Source organism: Fringilla coelebs (assembly GCF_963513975.1).
Source record: "Fringilla coelebs genome assembly, chromosome: 6".
NCBI lineage: Eukaryota > Metazoa > Chordata > Aves > Passeriformes > Fringillidae > Fringilla > Fringilla coelebs.
The window spans coordinates 49,931,027-49,954,347 of NC_140034.1; the positions used below are offsets into that span (position 1 = coordinate 49,931,027).

A 23,321-nucleotide genomic window follows, 5' to 3' on the forward strand; every position below is an offset into this window, starting at 1 on the left:
TTTGTAATTATCCCTGCTGTGCCAAGATGTTGCAAAAGATTCTAAGTGGAAGGTAATTTAACTTTTCAGTCCCAGCTGTTAAAAAGTAGTAAGAAGAAGGTGAAAAGCTTGGGGCATTTGTATCTTGAGTTTCCTGGGAGGAGGAAAAAAGGAGTTGTAATTTCTCCTTGTTCAAACTGGGAATAATTTTCTCTGTGTTCTACTGAAAATGTCCTTTTTATGTTTTGAATACATTAAGTTGTTTGCTGGTTGTTTACTGTCCATGGTACATGAAGGGAATAGATCATAGTTAGCAAATAAGCTACTAGAACGTTTAGTGTAGAATAATTCAATTGAAATACATTTCATACATAAAGACAACATGTGATAATTATTTGTAGTTATTCTAACTAAAGCACTGTCCTCAGAAGAAATAATATCCCTTCAGTCATATGTTCTGTGGCTTCTGTGAATGACCCATATTAATTCAATTTCTAGAAACTGCCTCTTTAAATTGATGTCGGGTAACTGCTTCCACGCTAGACTATTGAAATAAAGGTATTACATCATTGTCCAAACACGTCTGCTTCAATAAAAGTATTTGTTTGCAAAAAAATATATATATTTTAAATCTTTTGCACAACCATCAGCATGCATGCCATTTTCCATTTCAGGCTAAGCATACATTTCAGATGTGGAAAAAGCGAGCATGTTGAAATAATTTGAGGCATGGGTATAGTCAGATCAGTTTTGGTAATCCAGAAGGGAGGGGTGCCCAGTGTATTATTACGTTTCATATATTATTTTTCAAGAGATGGATGCAATCAGTCATCTTCTCGCATATGGTTTGAAAAAAAAATTGTCTCGCTGGCAAGTAAACTGTTATTTAAGTACACAATCCACAGTACTACTGAAACAGTTTTGCCAAACTTGTCCAAGTATTCTCACATCCTTAAAGATGGTATAAATATCATTTATGGCAAGCAGTTTACTTCAGACTATATGGAATGCCTTCCTGCTCCCCTGATCTAAGTGTCCCAGTTTGCATTATGGCCTTTATTGCTTCTGTTTGATGGAGTGATCAGTAAAAATTTAATGACACTATAAAATAATAAAAATGTCATTAATTTACCACGGATCCTGGATACAGTGGTTGTAAAGTTACATTAATAAACAGAATATTTTTTACAACAAAAAGCATTGTTACGTGGGAACGTATAAATAACACACATAAATTTAAGAGCAATTTTACTGTTAGCACACACATTATTATGGAATAGCCAATAAGTGTATAAAACATAGTATATAAAATTTTATGAAAATATACTGTGCACATCAAAAATTCAGCTTTTATCTAAGTGCAGAGAAAAGCCATTATTGTGCGCTTACTGTTTCATTGCTGTTCTTTCATAAGATCACAATTTTATATTTGTTTCTAGTCATTTGAAGTTTGCAGCCTTTTCTGAGGCAGGGGCTGAGGCTTCCTTTTGCTTTACTCCCTGCTTCACTGAATCATTCTTTTTACCTTCCACACGTGAAGAAAGAATTGATACTTTCTGGCAGAACGTGATGGGAAAAGTTGCTAATTTAATGCAAAGCTAAAAATAATGCCAAAGGGGTTGCAAGGCTTGCTTGGCGACACTGGAAATAAGGGATAACTATCTAGCAGTCTATCTGTCATCACTGGGGCTGCTCCATCACTGACTGTGATAATATGTGAATATGATGGATGCCACAGCCTTGTGGCTCATAACATTTAACATTCATCAGCTCTCACTAACGGGGGCTTTATAATTTAAATATCTTTATTTAATATGCAACATCTACCTCATACATCATAATTTCAAAGCACTTAGAGAACCAACAGTCCTGCAAGACAGTTGAGCAGACTTTAATTTTTTCAATAACTTATACGTTTTCTGCATGTTTGTGACTGACAACGCATAAATAAGTGCCTAATCATATCACAGAATGGAAAATTAAGGTTTGGCTGCTAAGAAGGTTCTTTTTTCTCTTCTTTTTCTCATTTTGAAGAAAGGATTATTTTTACTACGTGTTCAAAGTATGAAGAAGCACAAAGGATCTGATTTGTGTTGGGAAGTGCGTTCAGTTTCCTAATGCAAACTCCAACTGACGGTGTTGATCTTGTCATTAGAAAGGGTTGTCAGTGTCACATCCTAAAACTTTTTTGCCAAGATTTAAATGGAAAAACTTAAAGTGCCTATACATTATAAGCTCCATAGGCAGCACAAAAATAAGAGAAAAAATCTGTTCAGAATAGGGGTCAAAAGTGCTTTTATCAGGGGACAAAACACCTGCACCTATCCATAGAAGTGTACTTTATAACAAACTCACCGAAATTTTCTGCTAATGGAGGTTGGGCAGGCAGCAAGAGATGCAGTAGCTGATGTACATGTGTGCAGATGTAATGCATGTGTAGGTAACATATTTGTTCGTGCAGCTATGTATAACCATTTATTTTTAATGAAGGGATGTCATTTTTTTTTCTTAATCTAGGAATATGAAGTAGAGAATCGATCTTCCTCTCAGTCATATTAGGGGAAACGTGTACTTTTAAAAGATTTTAAGTCTATTTTCTCTAGGATGAGTTCAGGATGGGGGCAAAGACAAATCCCACCGAAAAGGATTTGAGCTTAGTGGGACAAGTTTCTTATAATAAATGTCATATGAATTTGTTGTGTTTCATGGAATTGTAGAGGTATCTACTAGATAAAAGCATTTTTAGTATTGAGGAAGATTTTCCTATTTTTAAAAGTCCTCTGAATTTGTGTAAACCTGATGAAAATACTGACCATTTTTTAATATCACTATGATGATTATTTTCAGTAAAAAAAGCAAGAAAAGGAATGAATTTAAAAGGCACTTTAAAGACCTAAATATATCTATCTTTGTTAAAGCATCTCATGAATTAGGAGGGAGTTATAAAATAGCTATAAATACAGCTCCTTTGTTTGACAAGAGCAGGTATTTTTATGGCATAAGTGCTTTCATTTCAGTGATTCTGAACCTTATCATACAATTTTCCCTTTTCTCCTTCCATGTCAAAATATTGATGTTCTTACAGAAACTTTTTTTTTTAGTTTTCCTTTTCTTTTTCTTTTTCTTTTTTTTTTTTTTTTGTAAGAGAATATTTTCTGGCAAAATCAAAGAGAATGAATGACTAGAAAGATATTCCAAATGTGCATATTGATATGTAGCAGGATCTGTTGATTTTTATAGAAGAAAGGTATTGCTCCTTTTTCTGAAACACACTTAAAGGCTGTTCTTCCAAGAATACTGCAGGTGCTGTATTAACATCCTTTAAAAAAAAAGCTTTTAATGCAAATATTTTGAAAGAGAAAATAAATGTGCCAAAAGCTGTTTTCTTAGCACTGATCTTTGTTTTTATCTCAACTGCAAATCAGCTCTTTGCAATGGAACACAGTATCCTTGATAAACTTATTTTTCATTCTCTCTACAGACAGATCCCATCCTGATGATTCAGGTGTATTGTTACATTGCACAATATTATTCAGTAAAATATTGGGCCTCCAGTACTGTAGTGCCTTTCTGCAGTCAAATTTTATTTGTAACTCTTTATTTTCTCTTGAGCTCCTTTGTCTATGTAACTCCTTCATCAACCATGGATTTTACAGAAGAAAACAAGTGAAGAAATTAGCCAAATATAAAATGCAGTTATTTTGTCTGACAACTGAGCGATTCTGAGGAACTTTTATAAATACATTTAGTACCTGAATTGCCTCAGCTGCATGTTGTGGCAAATCCAGTGTCAGACTGAGCTTTCTTTTCCTCTGCAAATTAAACAGAGAATAATTTAAAAAATCCATGGCTGAAGGAAGTGAAAGCATGAGGAATCAAAACATTCCTCCCTTTTCCTGATGAAGTTTCATGGCTGAAACGCAATGACAATAGAGAAATAATAATATTGGAAAGCAGGAGTAGTTGGAGGTGGAGCAAATGAGGAGTCATGTTTTGTCCTGAAGAACATTTCCAAGTTTCTACCATCTTTTGGGAGAGACTCTCCCAATGTTTTTGCCTTGTGCCTAGTATGCACAGCACAGAACTAGGTCATTGAACAATAGACTGAACAGCAGTCAGCACTCTACTTCTGCATAATGCATTAAGTATAACATGGAGAAACTGCTCGTGGAGCTGAAAGCTGGTATTTCACGTCTCTAAATTCAAGCTGACATGACATTTAATATTGTTTCATAGTAATGAACAACAAGGTCTCATTCATTCACAAGTACAACATAATGCCAAGTTTAATCTGAAGAGGTAACAACAAGGCAAGAGGGAAAACATGCTATGTTCCTTCAAATGAGAACGCTAAATTAATGATAACCATTGAATACCCTGCCACTGATACACAGCACTACAGAGACCACTATTGAGAGACAATATTACACTGCCTTTAGAGCGCCCTTGTCCTGCAGTCAGCGAGGAACTGGGCTCACATATAAAATACCTTTCGGTTTCCACTTTCTGGTTCCAGGTTTCCTATGGAGGTCTCCAGCTCTCAAAAGCTTTCTGTTATTCTGGGAGTGGGCATTCTTTTTTCTTTTTTGTCTTCTTAAGTTCCCTATTCACTGAGGTGCAACTTAAATTTCTAGACAAAATAATATTGGTTCTGTCCTCTATTATTCCTTCTTTCAAATATTTGTCTTTGAAAATCTCTGTATAAAATTCAGACTTGTGTTTTCACAGAGGTACGAATGCAAACTTAAAGCTCAGAGTGGGGGAAAAGTGCTTTTTTTTCATTAAAATACCAGTGCATTTTAATACAAACTCTTCTTTCAGCTTCTGAATTTTCATGTTTCCCAAATGCCGATTGTCTTTTTCAGTTGAAGTTGGAAAATAAGTGGAAAGGCAAAGTGAGCAGCATCGATCAGCACTGTGTGCTGCCAAGAGTGTTTTGTATTTGCATGTACAATCGTTTATGCATTATGGCACTGCAGATCAAAATAATCTCAAAGTTTCTGTATATGTTTCACATTTAAAACTGATTTTCATAAATGCAAACATTCAGAATCTGTAAGAAAAAAAAAAAAAAGAAAAAATTGTCCCTGAGCTAAAATTCTAATTAGATGCATTCATTATTTGTTCAGATTTAAAAAATAAGGCGTGTATCGATGCATACCCATATGCACTGGCATATAATGAGAACTATCCTATATGAAGCATTAAGAGTCTTTCTGTTCTTTTCCAGGAAAGAACAAGGTTTGAAAATTTAGGCCCACAGTTAACAGGGAAACCTAATGAAGATGGAAAAATTGGCCCTGGTGTCATCGATCTTACAAGGCCAGAAGATGCAGAAGGTGAGTTGCAATTTTGACCATGGGTTATCGAACACTGCACCACAGGATGATGTGGCTGAAATACTGCCAGTGCCATAAGTACTGCCTGTGTTACATTCCAGGGTAACTCTTGATCGATTTCTGTCTGAATTTGTGAGATTTCAGTAGGTCCACAACAAAGTGTGGAGACACGAAGAGGACTCTGTAGCCCTCTTAGCCCTTCTGCAACACAATTGTCTTTTCCCCAAGCAGCTGCCAAATAAGTGTTTGCATTTTATACTCTTACTAAAATTTTAGGAGGTATTGAGAAAATTATCTCAGGAAGGATATATATTCCCCCTTTTTTTAGTGTTTAGCAGCTTTGAAGAAGGTTTAGCAGCATTTTCAGAAATCTACCCATTGGGCACCACCTATTCAAGATTTAGCAAGCAAAATTCCATTCATAGGCAGCTATCAAATAATAATAGAAAAATATTTCACATTTCCTGTATGAAAAGATCTTTTTCATTATATAAGCCTTCAGTGCACTCCTTTCAGCAAGAGTTTTATGTATATATCTATATGTTTCAAGCCTCAGGTAGAAGTCAGTGTTTACCAGGCCTGATTTGAGTCTCTAGCAGGATCACCATGCATGCTCTGGAAGTGGATGTCACTGGGGTCCTCTCTAGCCTATGACACAAGTATATATGTGGGAGCCCTACCTGTTGAAAGATTAAAGATTAATGCATTCTTCAGATAGAATATTATGCAGGATTTTGCCCCCCTCAATTTTCTTCTGTTTGAGAATTATTTTGCCCTTTTTAAACTGGGGAAATTCTAGTTATGGTTTAAGAAGGTTAAAACACCTCTGAATTTTTCCATTAACATCAAAAGTCTGCTTTTTTCCTTGGATCAAAAGACTAGGACCAGTAAACTTTAGGGAGCTACCATTTATGAACTTTTATTCATCCTTAATACAATTTGATTGGCCCCTGTTGTATCATCTGTAAACAGAAAAATAGCAAAGAGAATATAGGGAAAAAATAACATTCAGACAGGTGTTTTGCAACAATTCTTTTTTTTAATAGAAAAAAGGAATCAGGAGATACATGGACTTTCCAAAGCAATCAGCTTTGGACCAATCAGCTATTTATCAGGTGCTTTATAAAGAAGCAGTCATCCAGCAGCAATATTTCATATTTCAACATTTTGAAGAATTTTTTTTTTTGGTCACTTTGGGTGAAATTTGCAAGGGGATACTTACAGATACACAGTCAGGCCTCTGACCCCATTGTTGGTTTAGCTAATTTCCTTCAATTCATCCATTCTCTTCCTTGGGCCCTTAATTTAGTGTCTGGATACCCCTTGTGGCATTGGCAGCCTCCCCTGTCACTGGATAGTGCAGAGAGGAGCTTTGCCATGTGTAACCCAAGCTACAGTGATGTGTGCCAGTTTAAGGACAGTGTGCATGTCTTTCTAGAGCTGCTGAGGGGGGCACTTGGAGGCATGGGGCCTTGCCACGTTAGAAATCTGAGTTCATGAATGGATTCAGATTTCCAGAATTTGTTTAGCAGCCAAGAGGTATCTCTGGAAAAGAGATGCTGGGTGCATGGGACTGCTGGTCTGAAAAAAAACATTGGCAGGAGTTCTAAGCTGAGTTGCTTATTTGTCCTTCTTGTTGTAGACAAGGTGAAGTTAGATGTTAGCTGGATGAAAGAAAAATACATTCAAAATATAAGCTGAGTTTTGCCCCTTGTATTTGGCAAGCAGACTAAGAGATGGCACTTCTAGCCTAACATAATTTACAGTGGAAGTGCATTGCAGACAGTTCTGCTGGAATACCAGCAGTTAAACTGTGGTCTCTGATATCCTGTACCATGCTACAAACTCTGCCCAGCTTCTAATTATCATGAAACTATTACAGATCTTTCTAGGTTTTTCAAAGTTTTTTATATGTGTTCCTATTATTTTGTGCTTCCAAACTTCAGCCCTGGGTTACTGTGAAACATGGAAGCTTATTCTTTAGAATCATAGAATCACTTAGTTTGGAAAAGACCCTTAGGATCATCAACCTAGCATTGCCAGGTCCACCATGAATCCATGTCCCAGAGTGCTACATCTTTTAAATACCTTTAAAAGGGGTGGTGACTCAGCCACCCCCTGGGCAACATGATCCAATGCTTGACAACTCTTTTGATGAGGAGTCTAAACTTCCCCTGGCACGACTTGAGGCCTTTTCCTCTTGTCCTATCACTTCTTCCTTGCAAAAACCATGCAGACCCCCAGGTCTCTGCAGCCTCCTTTCATGTTGTTGTAAGAGTGATAATGTCCTCCTGAGCCTCCTTTCCTCCAGGCTAAACACCCTCAGCTCCATCAGCCTCTCCTCATCAGGCTGGGGCTCCAGACCTTTCACCAGCTTTGTTTCTCTTCTTTCACCCCTCTAACAATGCCTTGCTGCCTTTCATTGTGTTGCCACAGCCACAATCTCAGCTGAATGTCAAAGGCTCCTAATAGGCACAGTCGTGTTCTTCAAAGACTTCATGTGTTTCACACCTTCCTGTCTGTATTGTCATTTTTACTTTAAATCTTTTCCCCCTCTTTTTTTAGATACTATTTGAATGCAGGTTGCTGTAGAAATCTTTAGCTAATATTTCTGCGGTTTATGTGTGCTTTTACACATATAAAACAAGGAATAAAGATTTATGAAGTACATATTGATGGCCAACTTTTGATGCCCTGCCTTTTCTTGTCAGAAATACACCCAGATCTCTGAGGCCCAGGTGCAGTTGGGACAGAGTGAGTGGATGGATGTTAGATCTGCCTGGTGATTTTACTCTCATCACCAGAATTTTATGCCTTCAGAGTTATGAAATTCACTACATTTAGGGAAGATATTAACAATTTGCAGAGTGTTCTTTTAAAAGGGTGGTGGGAGCAGGTGTAAGGGTGGGGCAGTGGTGTAGCAGACTTTTTCCTGAGTTAAAGATTCCAAATTTAATCCCACTGCTGGCCTTAAACTGGGGGAGATGGAGTTTGGGTTGTACTCTAATCCCTGCAGTGGTCTAGAGCAAAGGGGCTGTGGAAGTGCAGTTCCACTCCCTGCCTACCTGCACACCCACATTTCCAGAGGAAACCAAAGTGTGCAGAGACATGGTGCACGTCTGTCCATCCCAGCAGGCACTTGAGCTAGACCAGATCTGGGAAGTGCTCCTGGTTCCCACAGTTTTGACACAACATTTAAGGTTCGTGTAATTTGTCAGAAGACACATCAGCAGACTTCTGTTTATGGAATGACTTTGTAACAGTATCTAGCAATGATTTCTCTCTACTCCTTACATCTTTTCTCTAACATATGGCTGTGATCTGGGTCTGACATGATCAGAGTCATGTTTTCCTGTAATTTTAGGAGTGCTTGTGGTACTGGGTCATTGACCAGAAGCTGAAGCTACAGGTTTTGGTTTTTTTCAGTCATGAATTATAAGTATTGAAATTCTTTAAATTTAGAATTTAGACAAATGTGAAATAGTATAGAAATATTTTCTTTTCAGCTCGTTGTCCATGTCCAGTGTGTGAAAACATTTTTAAGATTAATAAAAGATAAGATTTAATTAATGGTAGCTAGTTGTGTTTTCAGAGATACAAAGTTGTCTTCAAAGTTTAAATTGCTCATAATGAGCTAACAGTCATCTGAATGGAGGCCTGAAAATCATTTGGAAGAGTTTTATATTAAATACGACATAAACCAATATTTCGATTACTTCTTAGCCACCAGCAGGACTGAGCTAACTATATTAAAAATCATGCTCAAACTGCATTTAAAGCATTGCCACTTACTGTGACACCATTGATGAATAATCCACAGCTGTTAGACTTGTATCATTACCTGAAATCCCAGTTGCCATGTTAAAATGTATAATACATTTGTAGTTAGCAAAATTCAAAAACAGGATTTGAAAGCCTCATAAACATTTGGTGACTGGTATCCAAAATTATAAACAACAGCCAATTAGAGAACTAAACAAGGATTTTTTTTTCCCCTGAAACATTAACACTTTAAAGGAAACAAAACTCTTTCAGTAGGTGGCTTCATAATTTGGAACATTTGAGGTTGTCAGTGCTGAAATAGAGCTGACAGGGATGGACACACCAAGACAGCTTTGAATGCAGCTAAAGCTAAACCCTCTCTTGACCATGACTGACATACATCAGCTGACCTCAGTGTGCAGAGTGTAGTCAGGAGTCATAGGTAAGCCCTGTTTAAATTTCAGGTCAGAAAACCTAAAGTATTTAGCATACTAAATACTGAAGTATCTAGTTCTCAGTTATTGAGAGTATTGGATGATGTGAATAAGATTTTTTGGTTCGAGTTCTGGAAAAAGATTTTTCTTTCACAGATGCTCACTTTTGGGTGATAGTGCTGCTTCTTTTGAATTGTAAAATGTGCTCAGTGTTAATGGATCCTTCTGGTTTTGTGGATGTGGTCAAATTCTTGAAAATCTGTAGGAAGTGTGTTAAGATTTTGTTTTCTAGTAGATAGAAATCTGCAGGGTAGACCTAACCTTTCTGTTGACAAACACTGATTTTACCTTAGCTCAGATTGCATTGTGGTTTCCTTCTGCAGTTGTATTCAGGGATTCAAATTCCATCATGACATAACCTTCATTTCTACCAAAGAATTGGATCTATTAAAATGTAATTTTCTTGATTGGGTCTTAGTCTCAGAGCAAAACCATCTGAATGTTATTGTTTTGGCCTTACCTCACTGTGAGATTTTGTAAAAGAGAAAAAAACTTATCTGTAGCTGGTTTTCCTTAGTGAAAATATAATGCATTGCAAAACTAAATTAATTTTTAGAAAGCAAATAGAAACAGATGAAAATGCCTTATTAGTACTTTACATTTAATTCCCTCCCTGGAGGGAGGGAAGAGGCAAGAGGGCAGTCATCATGCCCAGTGTTTTGCACACCTATTAGGTGGTTTATTAAAGGAGCACCTCTACCATATCCTCAAAGCCTCAACAACCTTATTCTCACCCAAAAGCAAATAATTGCTTATACAAAAGGGTGAGGGTTTCTACCCTGCTTCAAAAGAGGTTGGCTTTGAGCAGCTGAAGAGGCAGGTGAAAGGGAACAGTGCACTTACAGGCAGATCAACCTTGGCAGGCTGCCAGGACGATCCAAACCTGTGAGGTAACTTGTTTAACAGCCTCCTGTGCAGAAGTGTAAACAGCAGGTAGCACAGGCACGGTGAAGCATCACCTACTTTTGTGACAGTGCTTCATAAATACCGGAGGAAAGAATTCCTCTCCACGCCAGAATTTGTCGCGCATAAATATTTGTAATAGTTGCTATGGCAGTTGAGAGGAGAAAGATGAAAATCAGAAAACAGTGAAAGCTGTCTGAAAACAAAGAAATGTATCCAGAGAGTAAGCTCAAGTACTGGAATTTTTATTGCCCTGAATTCTTGTTATAGGCCATTGATTGCAAAAACACCACCCCAAAACCCAAAAAAACCAAAACACCAAACCACCCAAATCCAATAATTGTATCCTTATATTTAAAGATTAAATGTCTTTATATTATTATATCTTATATTAATAAGCCCAGATACCAAAATGTGTCCTTCATTAATTGTAGTTGCTATTTTTAACATCCACGAATCTGATTGTGCCTTATTCTTGAGCGATATCCTTACATTTTCCAGAATAACTCATAACAGATAGGAGTCTGGGATGAAGTGCTCAGGCATGGTATTTCAGTTGTGTTGGATGAGATTCTGTGCTTCAGCCCTGGAGTAACTCAACACCTGCAGATGGGATAGGAATAAGAAGTCTTTGAGAACACCCCATCACTTTTCTGATGGCAAACACTTTGTGCATCTCATTGTTGCCAGCATCCCCATAACGTTTTAGAGGGGAACTGAAAAACCTGTGCTGGGAGTGTATGGACTGATCTTTCCTTAGCATTGAAACTTATTCCTCTAAGTAAGACACTAATATTTAACATATATTATGCTTCTCATTTTCAGAATAACAAATCTGGATATCCACAACTGTTAACTTTTGATTTTCAACTGCCTTAGGTATTTTTTTTCTACTGCTAAATATTAGGCTTTCTTGTCTGACTTTTGCAAGCTACAATAATTGATTCCTGTAGAATAGTACCTTTAGTTTAAAAAATTACACTTAGCATTTTTGTTGTTGTACAATTGACCACTTTTACAATGCCCTGAGTTTTACATAGAGGCACCTATTAGCACAGTTATAACTAAGAGCTTTCCACAATTTCCATTATATAGTAAAACATTATTTTCAGGAATTTAGAAGGTGGCTGTAAAAAGCAACTGCGGGCTGCAGTTTTACACAGAAAATCTTCACCCATGAGAAAATTATTGTCACAAATGCTGAAAGCATCAGTCAGTATGCGTTGCTATTTTTAGGTGGACTGACTGAAAAATTAAATATAGCAATTCAGTGGTTTAAAACATTTTTTCACACTCATGTACAGCCACCAGGTGTAAAACACCCCGTGGTCCTGATTCTCTCAGGGTTTCTTGGTAGTGCTCCAATATGACAAAAGAAGCTTGAAGCTCCATAAGATAGTGTAAAATGTCCAGGCACAATTGAATTTTCAGTTGATGGAGAAAGCCATCATTATATCATACTGAGTGAAGGAGAGAGGAATCTTGCCCTTCTTCCTTAAATCTTGAGCACAGGGAGTGGAGCAGAAATATGAATACACTAAGGAAAGAACATCATAGATTCTGGCTAAGCACAGCAATTGGTACAGATTCAAACAAGCCCTCTTTGTACAACTGTCTATTTTTCTTAGTCTAAAACGTGAACAGTTTTCTCCTTCACAAGCCTCAGTATCTCAGAAATAGAAAAGTGTTTAGGATCATTTGCCTTTCTTCCATGTACATATGCAAAGTGTCTCAGCAAGTGCCTAGTGAAGAACTTGGTAGCAAGGGGAAAATATTTCCTTAATTTGTACTTTGATTTAATTTCACAGGATCAGTGGTCCAAAGAGTGTGCAGTGCGAGCATTGCAGCATCTTCATAAATTCTGCAAATAATAAATGATTGTGTTTTCAATTTGGCAGGGGTGGTTTCATAGGAATTAAAAAAAAGGAATGATTTGTAAATTTTCATGTAAGCTCCTCTTTCTTGGTAAACATCATATTCTTTGTCCAAAACAGGTAACTGTGGTCACATATTAAGACATGCCATTGCCATATTTATAAAAATATATTCCTTTTTTTTTTCACAAATCCCAAATGCCCAGGGGTACCTTACTTGAAAAATTAGCCTGAAGAACAGCTCCTGTTAATATTATGTTTTTGCTTCTTTCTCTTCATGTTATATTATTTACTAATTACATTATCAGTTGTTTTAATATCAACACCCCATGTGAAAGGCAATAGGAAATGGCCTATGAATATCCTAGCCCCAGCTCCTTGCTAATTACTGATATGACAAGTGAAAACAGCTAGCACTGGATGGAAGGAATTAGTTATGTAGCTACAAAGAATGATGTTGCATCATTCAGAAAGTGACAAATTATTGAAGATTGAATGCAGGAAATGGGTCACTAAAGCAGTGGCTGCGACACATTTTAAAATCTTTTGCTGAGTATCCTGCATTTCTTAATAACATGTAATTTGAGTGAGGTGGTTTTGTAAAACCCTCTCCCATTGTTAAACATAATTCCCTTTTACAAACTACATTGTACTTAAGCTTTTAAAAATCATTGTTTTGGTAAAGAACATGTGAACAAGCAATGAACGGTGTTCAGCCGCACCTTGAACAATGCATCCATCAAATATGAAGTCAGACTGCCTTCTTTCTCTGTCCTTAATTCCCATCTGTCATTTCTCCATCTTAAAACAAAACAAAGCATTGACTGATGTATGAATGGATCACTATGGCCCTTGTTCAAACAGGACTTTTTCAACAAAAAAGCTTTTAGGGATGACTGAAGACTGCAGAATTAGCGCCTGTGTTTTAAATTATTGTTGTATTTTCTGGATGTTCTAGGTGACACTCATGTCATGAGAAATTTGAAATGATGTGAATAACAGCTATGCTGGCAGTAAGGCTGTTACTTTTATGGAAACTTTTTTATGTTAAATAGATTAGTGCATTCTTCTTTGTATTGCTTTGACTTTGAATATGATTAATATAGTAACAATGATTGCTTAGCTGGTAGACCAGCAAGTATTTTTTTTCTGAAAAATTAAATCAAATCCATAGATCTTGTCAAATACCTAACAATAGTTGTTATTATTTTTTCTCTTGGACTGGGCTGTTTCCTCCATGATTTTCCTTTCTGTGGGCCTCTATTTTCCTCAACTGAGTATGAAATAAAATATCAAAGGGAAACAGCAACAATGTTTGTGGATTGAATAATGTAAATTGTTAGATTTGATGACTGGCAGTCCCTTACTTCTGGCATCGTTACTTAGGCTAAAAAACTTTCAACTTAAATATGATTCATATTTCTTTTCTATCAATAACATTAATGTCAGAAAGGGGTTGTTAGCATTTAATTAATTATCTGTGAAGGGTCTTGAAGTCTGCAAGTGGCACATGATTGAAAAATATGATGACACTTAAACACCTCCCCAAATTTATAGTAGAGGCTGCTTCTTCCTCCCAGTTTCTCTATAGATGTTTCATGGATCTTCACAGAGTGACTCTTATGCTAGAGCACATGTGTGACTGTGTCAGCCACTAGGAGCTAAAGCCAGGCCTCAAGCCCTAATTAATTCAGTTAATATCCCATGTAATTTAAAGCATTATTTTATTGTTTTAGCTATAGTCCATGCCAAGTTTCCATGAGGGTTAGCTTTGCCACAGAATGTGGTCCAGAAATCTAAACTGTTTGTGTAAGCCATCAAGCAAGTAGCTGCATTTAGCAGTTTTAATTCATTTATATAGCACAGATTTGGGCAGGGCTAGCTGTGAAGCGTGGATGTGCTAGCAGCTTATTTAGAATTATTGTTTTGGTATTTATTAGGGCACTGCTAACAATTCGGCTTGAAACACTGGCGAGTGAATGCTGGAGCTGAGAACAGTTGCTTTGATTTCACAGGCAGCAGATATTCCACTCTTAATTTTAGCTTTAGACTTTCAAATGGGGAAAGATGTATATGCAGGTTGTGAGTATGGCTGTGAAAACTGGTGCTGTGTTTTAATTGAGATTAAGTATTTTGCTTGCATATGTAAAACAAATGTACTAAAAAAAGTAAACTCGCTGCCACCAAAACTGAAAACAAGGCACTCTGGAAAATATATGCTGATATATAACTGGCTAGAATTTCCTTCATTTTGCAAAGCCACGAGCCACATGCATCAGCTCACCACAAAGTCATTAGGTCTTTTTAAACTCAGATGAAAAACATTAACAAATACCACAAAAGGCTTTAGTATGGCCCCTTTGTTCATTCACATATGGCAGTTTATAACTCCTGCACCACTTGGGTCGTGTGTTTGTTTAAGCTGCCTCCATCAGGCCAGCCCCTGAAAGAACAAAAGACATCTTGAGCGATCCTAAGCAGGAAATGGGCTAATCTAAACATGGCTTGTGACACTATAAGTAGAATAGAAAGGGGAGGGATTGATTAGTCATTAATGTCCAATTGACTCCATATGGATGTTGCAATAATAAGGCCTTTTTCAGCGCAGTAGCGGAGTTATTGAATTAGAGGTTTATGTTTCCTCAGAGCTGACCTTAGGGAATTCCCAGTTGGTTCTTCTTGTTGATGTTTTAAAGAGAATGGAGTCTCTTAGCAGGGAAAAGGGAAGTCTTATCAGAAGGAAGTGTTGCTTGGATGCAGCTAACCTGTGCTACAGTGTATTCTCACCTTTTAGTATTTACTTAGAGCATTTCAGAACCCTTGCAGGTGAAAAATTTTAGAGGCCGTTTAAATATTGCAGCATTTCATGAATTGCTTGTGGCTTTCCCAGTTTTTCCCCCCATTCATTCACTGACATGCAGCCTGTGAGAAATGTTCACTGCTCAAATTGCAGCTGAATAATATTTGTTTAGCATTTGGAACAAAAGCTGCCTGACAAACAGAACATTTGTGTCACCCCTGTTCCAAACCTTGCCATGTTTCCAAGTGGGTATTTTGCCAGTGATGACAAGACATGCCAGTAAAGAATGAGAAAATCTGAATGGTGTTGGGGATGAAGAAATAAGAGGCAGGCAAGGGGCAAAACAGATAAATGTTGTTCTACAGCTCCTACGTGTCGCTTAGATTACAGTGAAGTAGCAGTAATTCTTGTAACTTTCTCTAAAATTGATAACCCAAAATATTAGTTAAATGACCACTCCTGTGTTCTAAGCCTGCCAAAACTGCTCTTTCCATATTTGTCTTTCTCTATTTGATTTTAACTGCTGCTGTATGTTTCACAAAGGCTGCATTTGTCTGTGCACAGGTTAAGAGCAGCACAGGGCAGTACTAAGCTGGTTTTTCATTCTCCCTGTCTTTATGGCATGTTCATATTTATGAGTAACCCATCTCTTGTAGTAAAAGAGTGATTCCTCTTTGCATGTTTGTCAGGTCCACAGACAGGGCCAGATATTTGGGGGTCACAATCAGTCTTTTCCAAACTAGGTAAATATGTCACCTCAGCTTAATGAGTAACTGATGGTAGGAGCTTTACTACTAACCAGTCATTTTCCTGCCAGGAACCTAGAAAGATTGTCTTTATTTCTATCTATCTTGGTGTGTCCATGGAAGATGATCTGCAGTACATGCCCTAGATTAGCCAGATCCATGATCTGGGGGGAAGTCAGGGGAAATTTATCACTTCAAACATGAATCAATGGCCATCCTGTGAAGAGTCATTAAGGAATAACAGGGGGACTGACAAAAATTTCTTTCTTTTTGCTGTCACTTATTTTCTCTTCCTCATCTTTTTCACAGCCATATTTTTGCTCCTTTCTATCACATCTATTATTGTTTGTTTTCTGGTAACATGTAAAGGCCCAGTCTCAGGTTTTGTTGTAGGTGAGGTGCAAAATGGAAGGTAAACCCACATCCCAGTAGAGACAGTAGGATAAACCTTAATGTGGCCATGATTTCAGGAAGCACGCAGAAGGAATGATGCCTATTCTAATATTAATTTCATTAGTAGATGTAAGAACCTCAGATAAAGACAGGAATAAATAAATAAGTAAATGAACAATGTTACAATTGTTATTTTATGTTTCTTAACATTTATTTCACATGAGGATGTTTTACTTGATGATCAGATTCTTTTGTCTTTCTAATGTTCTCTGATTAGAGAGCTCTTTAGAAATTAAAATATTGTTGGAAATTATTTTCATGAAGCTGTAGTATTTTTAGATTTATTCTGTGGCATTTTCTTTGCCTTGGTAATGCCCCTAAAGCAGTATGGAATCCAGCTTTCACAGAAGGGCTGCCTGCCATATATCCACAAAAAAAAGAACACTCTTCTTTAATCTGATTTTAGTTTTAAATCATCAAAGTTATGACAAGCTATGTGAATGCAAAGGATCTAGGAAGCAAGGCAGTGAACGCTTCCAGAAGCTAGAAGTGTCACTTTGAGGATAGCCCCTGTCTTTAGGCCAAAATATAGAGTTTGCCAACTAAGCCACTAGGGCAGCCAAACTATACTGCTTTTGCAATAATTGTAAATTCTGACCAGACTCTAAATTCTGAAAGTCCCTCCTCCTGTGATTGCAGTGTGAACAGTAACTGGCAGAGCATTACTTACCATAGAGAGACAATTACCAATTCCTTCCCTTGTCTTGCCCATACACTGGTAGTACATTTCCATTTTATCTGTTATTTTAGGTTCATTACTTATTAGAATTTCCTGAAAATATTTTCAGAAAGATTTAAAACTCCTACTTCTTTGCACTTGCATATACATTTTCTTTAAAAATTCCAGGTGTCTCTTTGAGCCACTGTCAGTGCTAACTATAATTATCACAATAGGAAAAAACTCCATACTTTGTTAAATCTGTTGAAATTATTTTCATAGGGTGCAATAAAGTCAAAATATCTGCTTGACAGGATGAAGTACCTAAGAACAACCAGCTTGAAAGCTTGTTATGTGTTTCAACTTGTAAGACCTCACTGAGCATATGTGTATTAGTATTATTAGCACCTCATTTCTAATCTAAAAAGGTACTTAGACCTTCTGACTTCCCCCACGGAATCCCATGCTGCAAGAACTATGCTTTATATGCTGAATATAATTCTGTGGTTCTGAGACAGAAGAGCATGAAGATTATATTGCTTTAGTTATTTGCAGAAATTCATTTTGCAAATGCTTTTGTGATGGCCTATAGGTCAGCTTGAAAATATTTCCCCAGAGATCAAGCTCAAAGAACATCAACTCTTTGGCTGCTTTTTCAAGTCCTTCAAGTAAGGACTTGCATAAAGCAGATGCAGCCAGATTTGACCTTCTTGGGATGGTTGTAATTTATTACTCCAAGTAAAAATTGTTTTCTAACATAACCTTTCTATGAAAACAGATAATTTATGGGGGCTTTCTGCCTTATTTTTTTTTTTGCCTTTATTTTTTTCTTTGTTTGTTTTTGTTTATTTTCATTCTGTCTAGATTATATTGAGATTAAAAAGCCACCTATAATCTTGTTCTCAGTAAAACTGCTCTTTACCTGCATTAGGCTTGAAAAGTCCAAAATTGTGTTAGAAAGGGCTAAAGACAACTAAAGACAACCTCTTCCTTAGCTGTAGTGAATAAGTACCTTTGGAAAAGTAAAAGATGGAAAGACACCCAATGGATTCAAATATGTCTTTCCTGTGCTGTGAGTAGAGCAGCTCAAAAACAAATTATGACTTTTGCATAAATAATTCAATTTTTTTTGTCACCAGCTTTCTAATTGCCCATCTACTAGTAACAGACTTTTATTACATTATCTTAAAAGATACAGTTGTTCTTAAAAGAACAACTGTCACATGCTATGTTGGACTTTTCTGAAATTATATAGTTCTTTGTCCCAATAAATATTTCAGTGTGGCCTTACTATGTTTGCAACTTATTACAGTTTCTAAATAAATATCTTTGCTATGTTTGTGGTCCAAGGCTTTTGGCAACAATGAGCAGAGCCTCATCAGCCATTCACCCCGCTCAACTGGTCCTGTCTGCAGGTCACTCTGCAAAACTGCTCTTCCTTTTTGCAGTAAAAATCTGGCTGCAGCCTCCTGTAAATGCAGAACACCTGTGGCACGGTGCTTAACTTAGAGCAGCGCTAAAACAGTTTTGCAGCTCACATTTGCCACAGACCTGTCTTCTTTTATGCGCACGCGTGTTAGTATACAAATTGCCAAATTGGTGTCAGTTGTAAAGTAATGGCATGGGAGGCATCATAAATTACCAGGGTGATCCTCAGGAGAAGACACTGGTGTGTGCGAATGAGTGTTTTGCTCTCAGGGTAATGTATGTCTTCATCTGGCCCAGTAGTCAGCATATTGCCCTGTGTTGATGGATATAGTCAGCTTGAAACTACACTACATTTCACTGCACAATAAACATGGCTGTCAACACCATATAAAGCAAAATCAATTTATCCTGTATGGTCAGTGCGTTTTAAATGAAATTAATGTACTGTGGACCTGGTGGCAAAAAGGTAGTGTATTAGTTATGCATCCTATTTTAGGGCCCCTTTTTCATGCAAATGTGTTTCTTATATAAAATTTTTTAAAAGGTATGCCTATATAATGCTTGCAGTCTGAATTAGGAGAATTGATTTTTGCACAACTAAAAACTTGTGCCTGTATTCAGTAAAACTGCAGTTTTTTGTTTGCCGTACTGGAAATAATTAATCTTATATTTGGCAAATGAATTCATATTGGTAGCTGTAATAGTTTATTAAAAAAAGGAGGTCTATTGCTGGGTTAATTTTTTGTCAAGTATCTTGCCTTTTCAAGGTATTAAATTCTATGAGAAGTTTGGTGAGGTCTGAGACTGCCACTCCCACTGTAAACACTTTTCGCCTTTTTTATAGCTAAGGTATAGCTCTAAAAACATATTATCACAGCTTCAGAAGTCTTTTCCCTTAAAGGCATGCCTAGGTCATCTCTTTCTCCCCTAGTAATTAGTTCTGCACCTCAGATCTGCTGTCTCCAAACTCCCAAAGGCTTTGCTGTTTGTGGTCAAGAAACAGGGCAGGATGCATTCAAAATCCCAGTCAGGGCAGGCACGTACAAGCTGAATTGATGGCAGATAAAGACTGGGACACACTAAGGTGCAGCAGGGATGGAGTTGGGGTGCTTGTCTCCCTCTCTGGAGACTCCAGTGTGCTGTGCATGTACCTGTTGGAGGAAGACAGTTTTATTACATATATGTGGCTCAAATCCTCCAAAGCACATCTAGAATTCAATCGAAGCAGATGCAGCTTTAGAATGTTCAGCTCCAAATATAATCTGATCCATACAAATGTACCTGGTGCACTGTATAATTTATGAAATATTTGGCATGTGCTTCACTGATCAAGCAGCAAAGTCGTTGTCAATGGCTTGTGTCAGCAGGCCTACATCAGTTTGAATTCTCAAATGTAACTTTTATGTGAGTTTTGCTGAGCATTCAGAGAATGTATTTTATGGTAAAGCCCCAGATGGAAACTTTATCAAATCTCTGTGTCTTAATTGGAGAAACACCAGTGCAATTTGTTTCTCCAGTTTGATGTTGGGTCACCTCAGATGGGCAAGCCTGCCCACCTACACTGATGCCACCGGCTGGCCCATCTCTCTCTGTCTCTGATAGATCTGGTAGCAGGGGGAGAGAGAGAGACGCAGCAAAAGAGGCTAAAATAAGCACAGCACTGAAAGCGCTTTCCTAATGCACGTAATAATGTTTTGCATCCATCTTGTTTCCTCCTGCCCTGACATTACAGGGAGTAAAGCAGTGAATGGCTCTGCAGCTAAACTACAGCAGTATTATTGTTGGCCAACAGGAGGGGCCACGGTGGCTGAAGCCCGGGTCTACCGGGACTCGCGGGGCCGCGCCAGCAGCGAGCCCCACATCAAGCGGCCGATGAACGCCTTCATGGTCTGGGCCAAGGACGAGCGCCGGAAAATCCTCCAGGCCTTCCCCGACATGCACAACTCCAACATCAGCAAAATCCTAGGTAAGTGCCAAGCAAAGGGCGTCGAGATGTGTTGGCAGGGTTAGGTTGGGTATTAGGGAGGATCTCTGTACTGGGAGGGTGGTGGGGCACTGGGTTGGATGGGGCTCTGAGCAAGTTGGGGAAAGGTGCAACCCCGTGGCAGAGGGGTGGAACTGTATGATCTCTGTGGTCCCTTCCGACCCAAACCATTGTACATTTCTATGAACTTCTCTAATTTAAGGACATATCTTTTTCTGGTGGATGTTCACCAAAATTAGAATTACTGAAACTTATGCAAATGAAGATTCATGGCTTGTTCTCATTTTTATTCCCTTTCTTTTCCCTTTCTGCCCCTTCCCTAATACTTTTTATTGCCGACAGCATCACAAGATTCTTTAAAACTTAGTAGCGTTGAAAAGGAATGTTTTGTGAAATCTGTTGTGAGAGTGTGTCCTAATAAGGTCCCAATAACTGCAAGATCCCATTGGAATGCACTTGTACTATAAATCACCTGAATGAAAAATGGGACTTGCTAGAGTACATACTGGGATGAAGTTAAAAAAGTACAAAATCAAAATCAGAGGTTTATGTCAGACAGTGCAACGTCAAGAAAGAAACCTGGCACAGTTCAAAAAACCTGTACATGCAAACCTCACATTCAAAATAATGTTTGGTGCAAAACATTGCAATATTCAGAAAGCTAACCGCTAGAAGTGTGCAATTAAAATTTGCTCAGGTAAAAGACACAGTAGTTAATATTTAATTTGTATAGATTGGGACAATCAGGGAATATTCCATGGGTTTTATTTTGCCACTGTGCAAATAAATGGACTCATTTTTGAGAAATTTTGATTTGCTTTTTAAGAGCCCTCCAGAGAATTAGAAACATACGTGAGAATGAGTGGTGAAATGTTAAAACCTATATTTGCTTTCTGAGTCTTTGAAGTGAAAGACAGATTCCAAATGTAGCTCATAATAAATAAAAGTAAAAATCAAGTTTCCTCTGTAATCATTTTATTGAAAACTCTGAGTTCAAATACAAAGTTTGTTGCATGTTAGTTCAATCAGAGGCAAGAATACATAGAAATAAATGTTACTTTGTCCTGAAACTTCCAAAATCTTTCTTAGCAGTTCTCATATTTTTGTCTACCATATAAGTGAGTTATATGAATAGCCTTTCAGTTTTGTATAAAACCTTCACTGTTTCAGTGTTGGCAGCTGTAGGGAATCTATATTATTTGTGTGCATTCTGTGAAAAAAACTATTAGGAGCATAGTAACTGTATTCATTAAAATGTAAACTTCCAGCATAAATATTTCAGAAGTGCCAGCAATTGAGTGTTTGTTAACCATGGAATTAACCTGTCAGTATCTGCTCTGCCACAAATAAGTCTATGTCCGTATAATATCTGTGCAACTTTTCCAGGACAATGAGAAAAGAGACTGAAATATTAGAACTGACACAGAATATTGCTGGCTTCGGATAATATTTATACAACTTTTCCATTTGTTGATGTATGAAAAATGTTGGTAAAAGAATAGCTTCCACCCACGTTTACCACAGCTGTAATCGTTTTATTCATCTAAAAGACACCAAAAACTATTTTCTGCATTTCTTATTCCCGTCTCTGTTCAAGTGTTTAGATAGCTCCTTACAAACAATACAAGAGATCTGAATACTTTTGCCTCTTCCTGTGTACACTGTGTTAATTTTTAAACATTTTTATTGGTGCAGCTTTCAATGAGAGTTTACAGTACCTGAAGTGGTGTATATAGTTACAGTGTGCTTTCTGTTTTACTTTTTGTCTTTCCAATGTGAGTTTGTGTAATGTAAGATTCAGTTCTGTGCGCTTATTACATCTGGCCAAAAAATAATATGCATAATAGAATTTAAAATAGGTGTCAGTATTATGCCAAGCTTATATCAGAAGTTCAGTAAATTTAAGATGCCCAGACAGCAAGGGATTGTTCATAATTTTGCTGAATCTATAAGGTTTGATACTTTTTTTCTGCTACATAGCAAGCTATTAATATCTATTAGCAGGAGTGCATAAACCAAATTCTCATAAAAATATCAAAGAAGCCTGTGTCCCTAGGCAACGTGTTAGGCTTTTAACAGTGAAAGTATGGCTGCAGACTTTCCTTAACCACCTTACTGTGCGTGGTATTACAGAGGTATGGAATTACTCACAGATTAATGCTCTTATTGTAAAAAATTAAGTAGTCTGTTTTGCAGCACGAGGCTGAGATTTTGAGACTTAACTATTGATTTTAAGCGCACCCTATTTAATAGAGATTTACATATGCTTGGTCTGCAGCAATATCTGAAAGTCAGGGTTCTTTTAAGGTGTCTCAGGTTGTGCAAGACAATATATGTGCAGACTGGTGTAAATTTAAATCAGTTTATTTAACGAACTTAATTAAAATTTATTACGGCGAGAAGGCACGTCGAATTGCGTATGCGCCCAGCTAGGCCTGCTTTACTTGAGCACTCACCAACATCTTGTGTCCACAGGATCTCGCTGGAAGTCCATGTCCAACCAAGAGAAACAACCTTATTACGAAGAGCAGGCACGACTAAGTAAGATCCACCTAGAAAAGTACCCCAACTACAAATACAAGCCTCGACCAAAACGCACCTGCATCGTGGACGGGAAGAAGCTGCGCATCGGGGAATACAAGCAGCTGATGAGGTCTCGGAGACAGGAGATGAGGCAGTTTTTTACCGTAGGGTGAGTACAATTGCTGCAATTGTTTCCCAAGATGGAGCACGCTGTTTGAAACCAAATAGACCTATCTGTTTAAGTCACTGACTAATGCCGTTTAGAGGGAAAGGGTTTGAACCGGTAAGACCTTATTAAAAACATAAGATGGAATATGGAGCTACAGGCTTGCCACTGAATGCTGATTGTGAGACTGATTGTGGAATTCTTTAAAGGCA

The 23,321-nt window shown here is 37.5% G+C and overlaps 1 protein-coding gene across 1 annotated transcript in view; it reads left to right on the top strand.

Annotated features, from left to right (window-relative positions):
• Positions 1-23,321, top strand: part of SOX6 (SRY-box transcription factor 6) — a 259,381-nt gene that overhangs the window by 223,664 nt on the left and 12,396 nt on the right. The window contains exons 12-14 of the mRNA XM_084207918.1: positions 5,210-5,318; positions 20,169-20,402; positions 22,896-23,112. Coding sequence (XP_084064044.1) covers positions 5,210-5,318; positions 20,169-20,402; positions 22,896-23,112 — 560 coding nt within the window. The remainder of the gene's footprint in view (positions 1-5,209; positions 5,319-20,168; positions 20,403-22,895; positions 23,113-23,321) is intronic.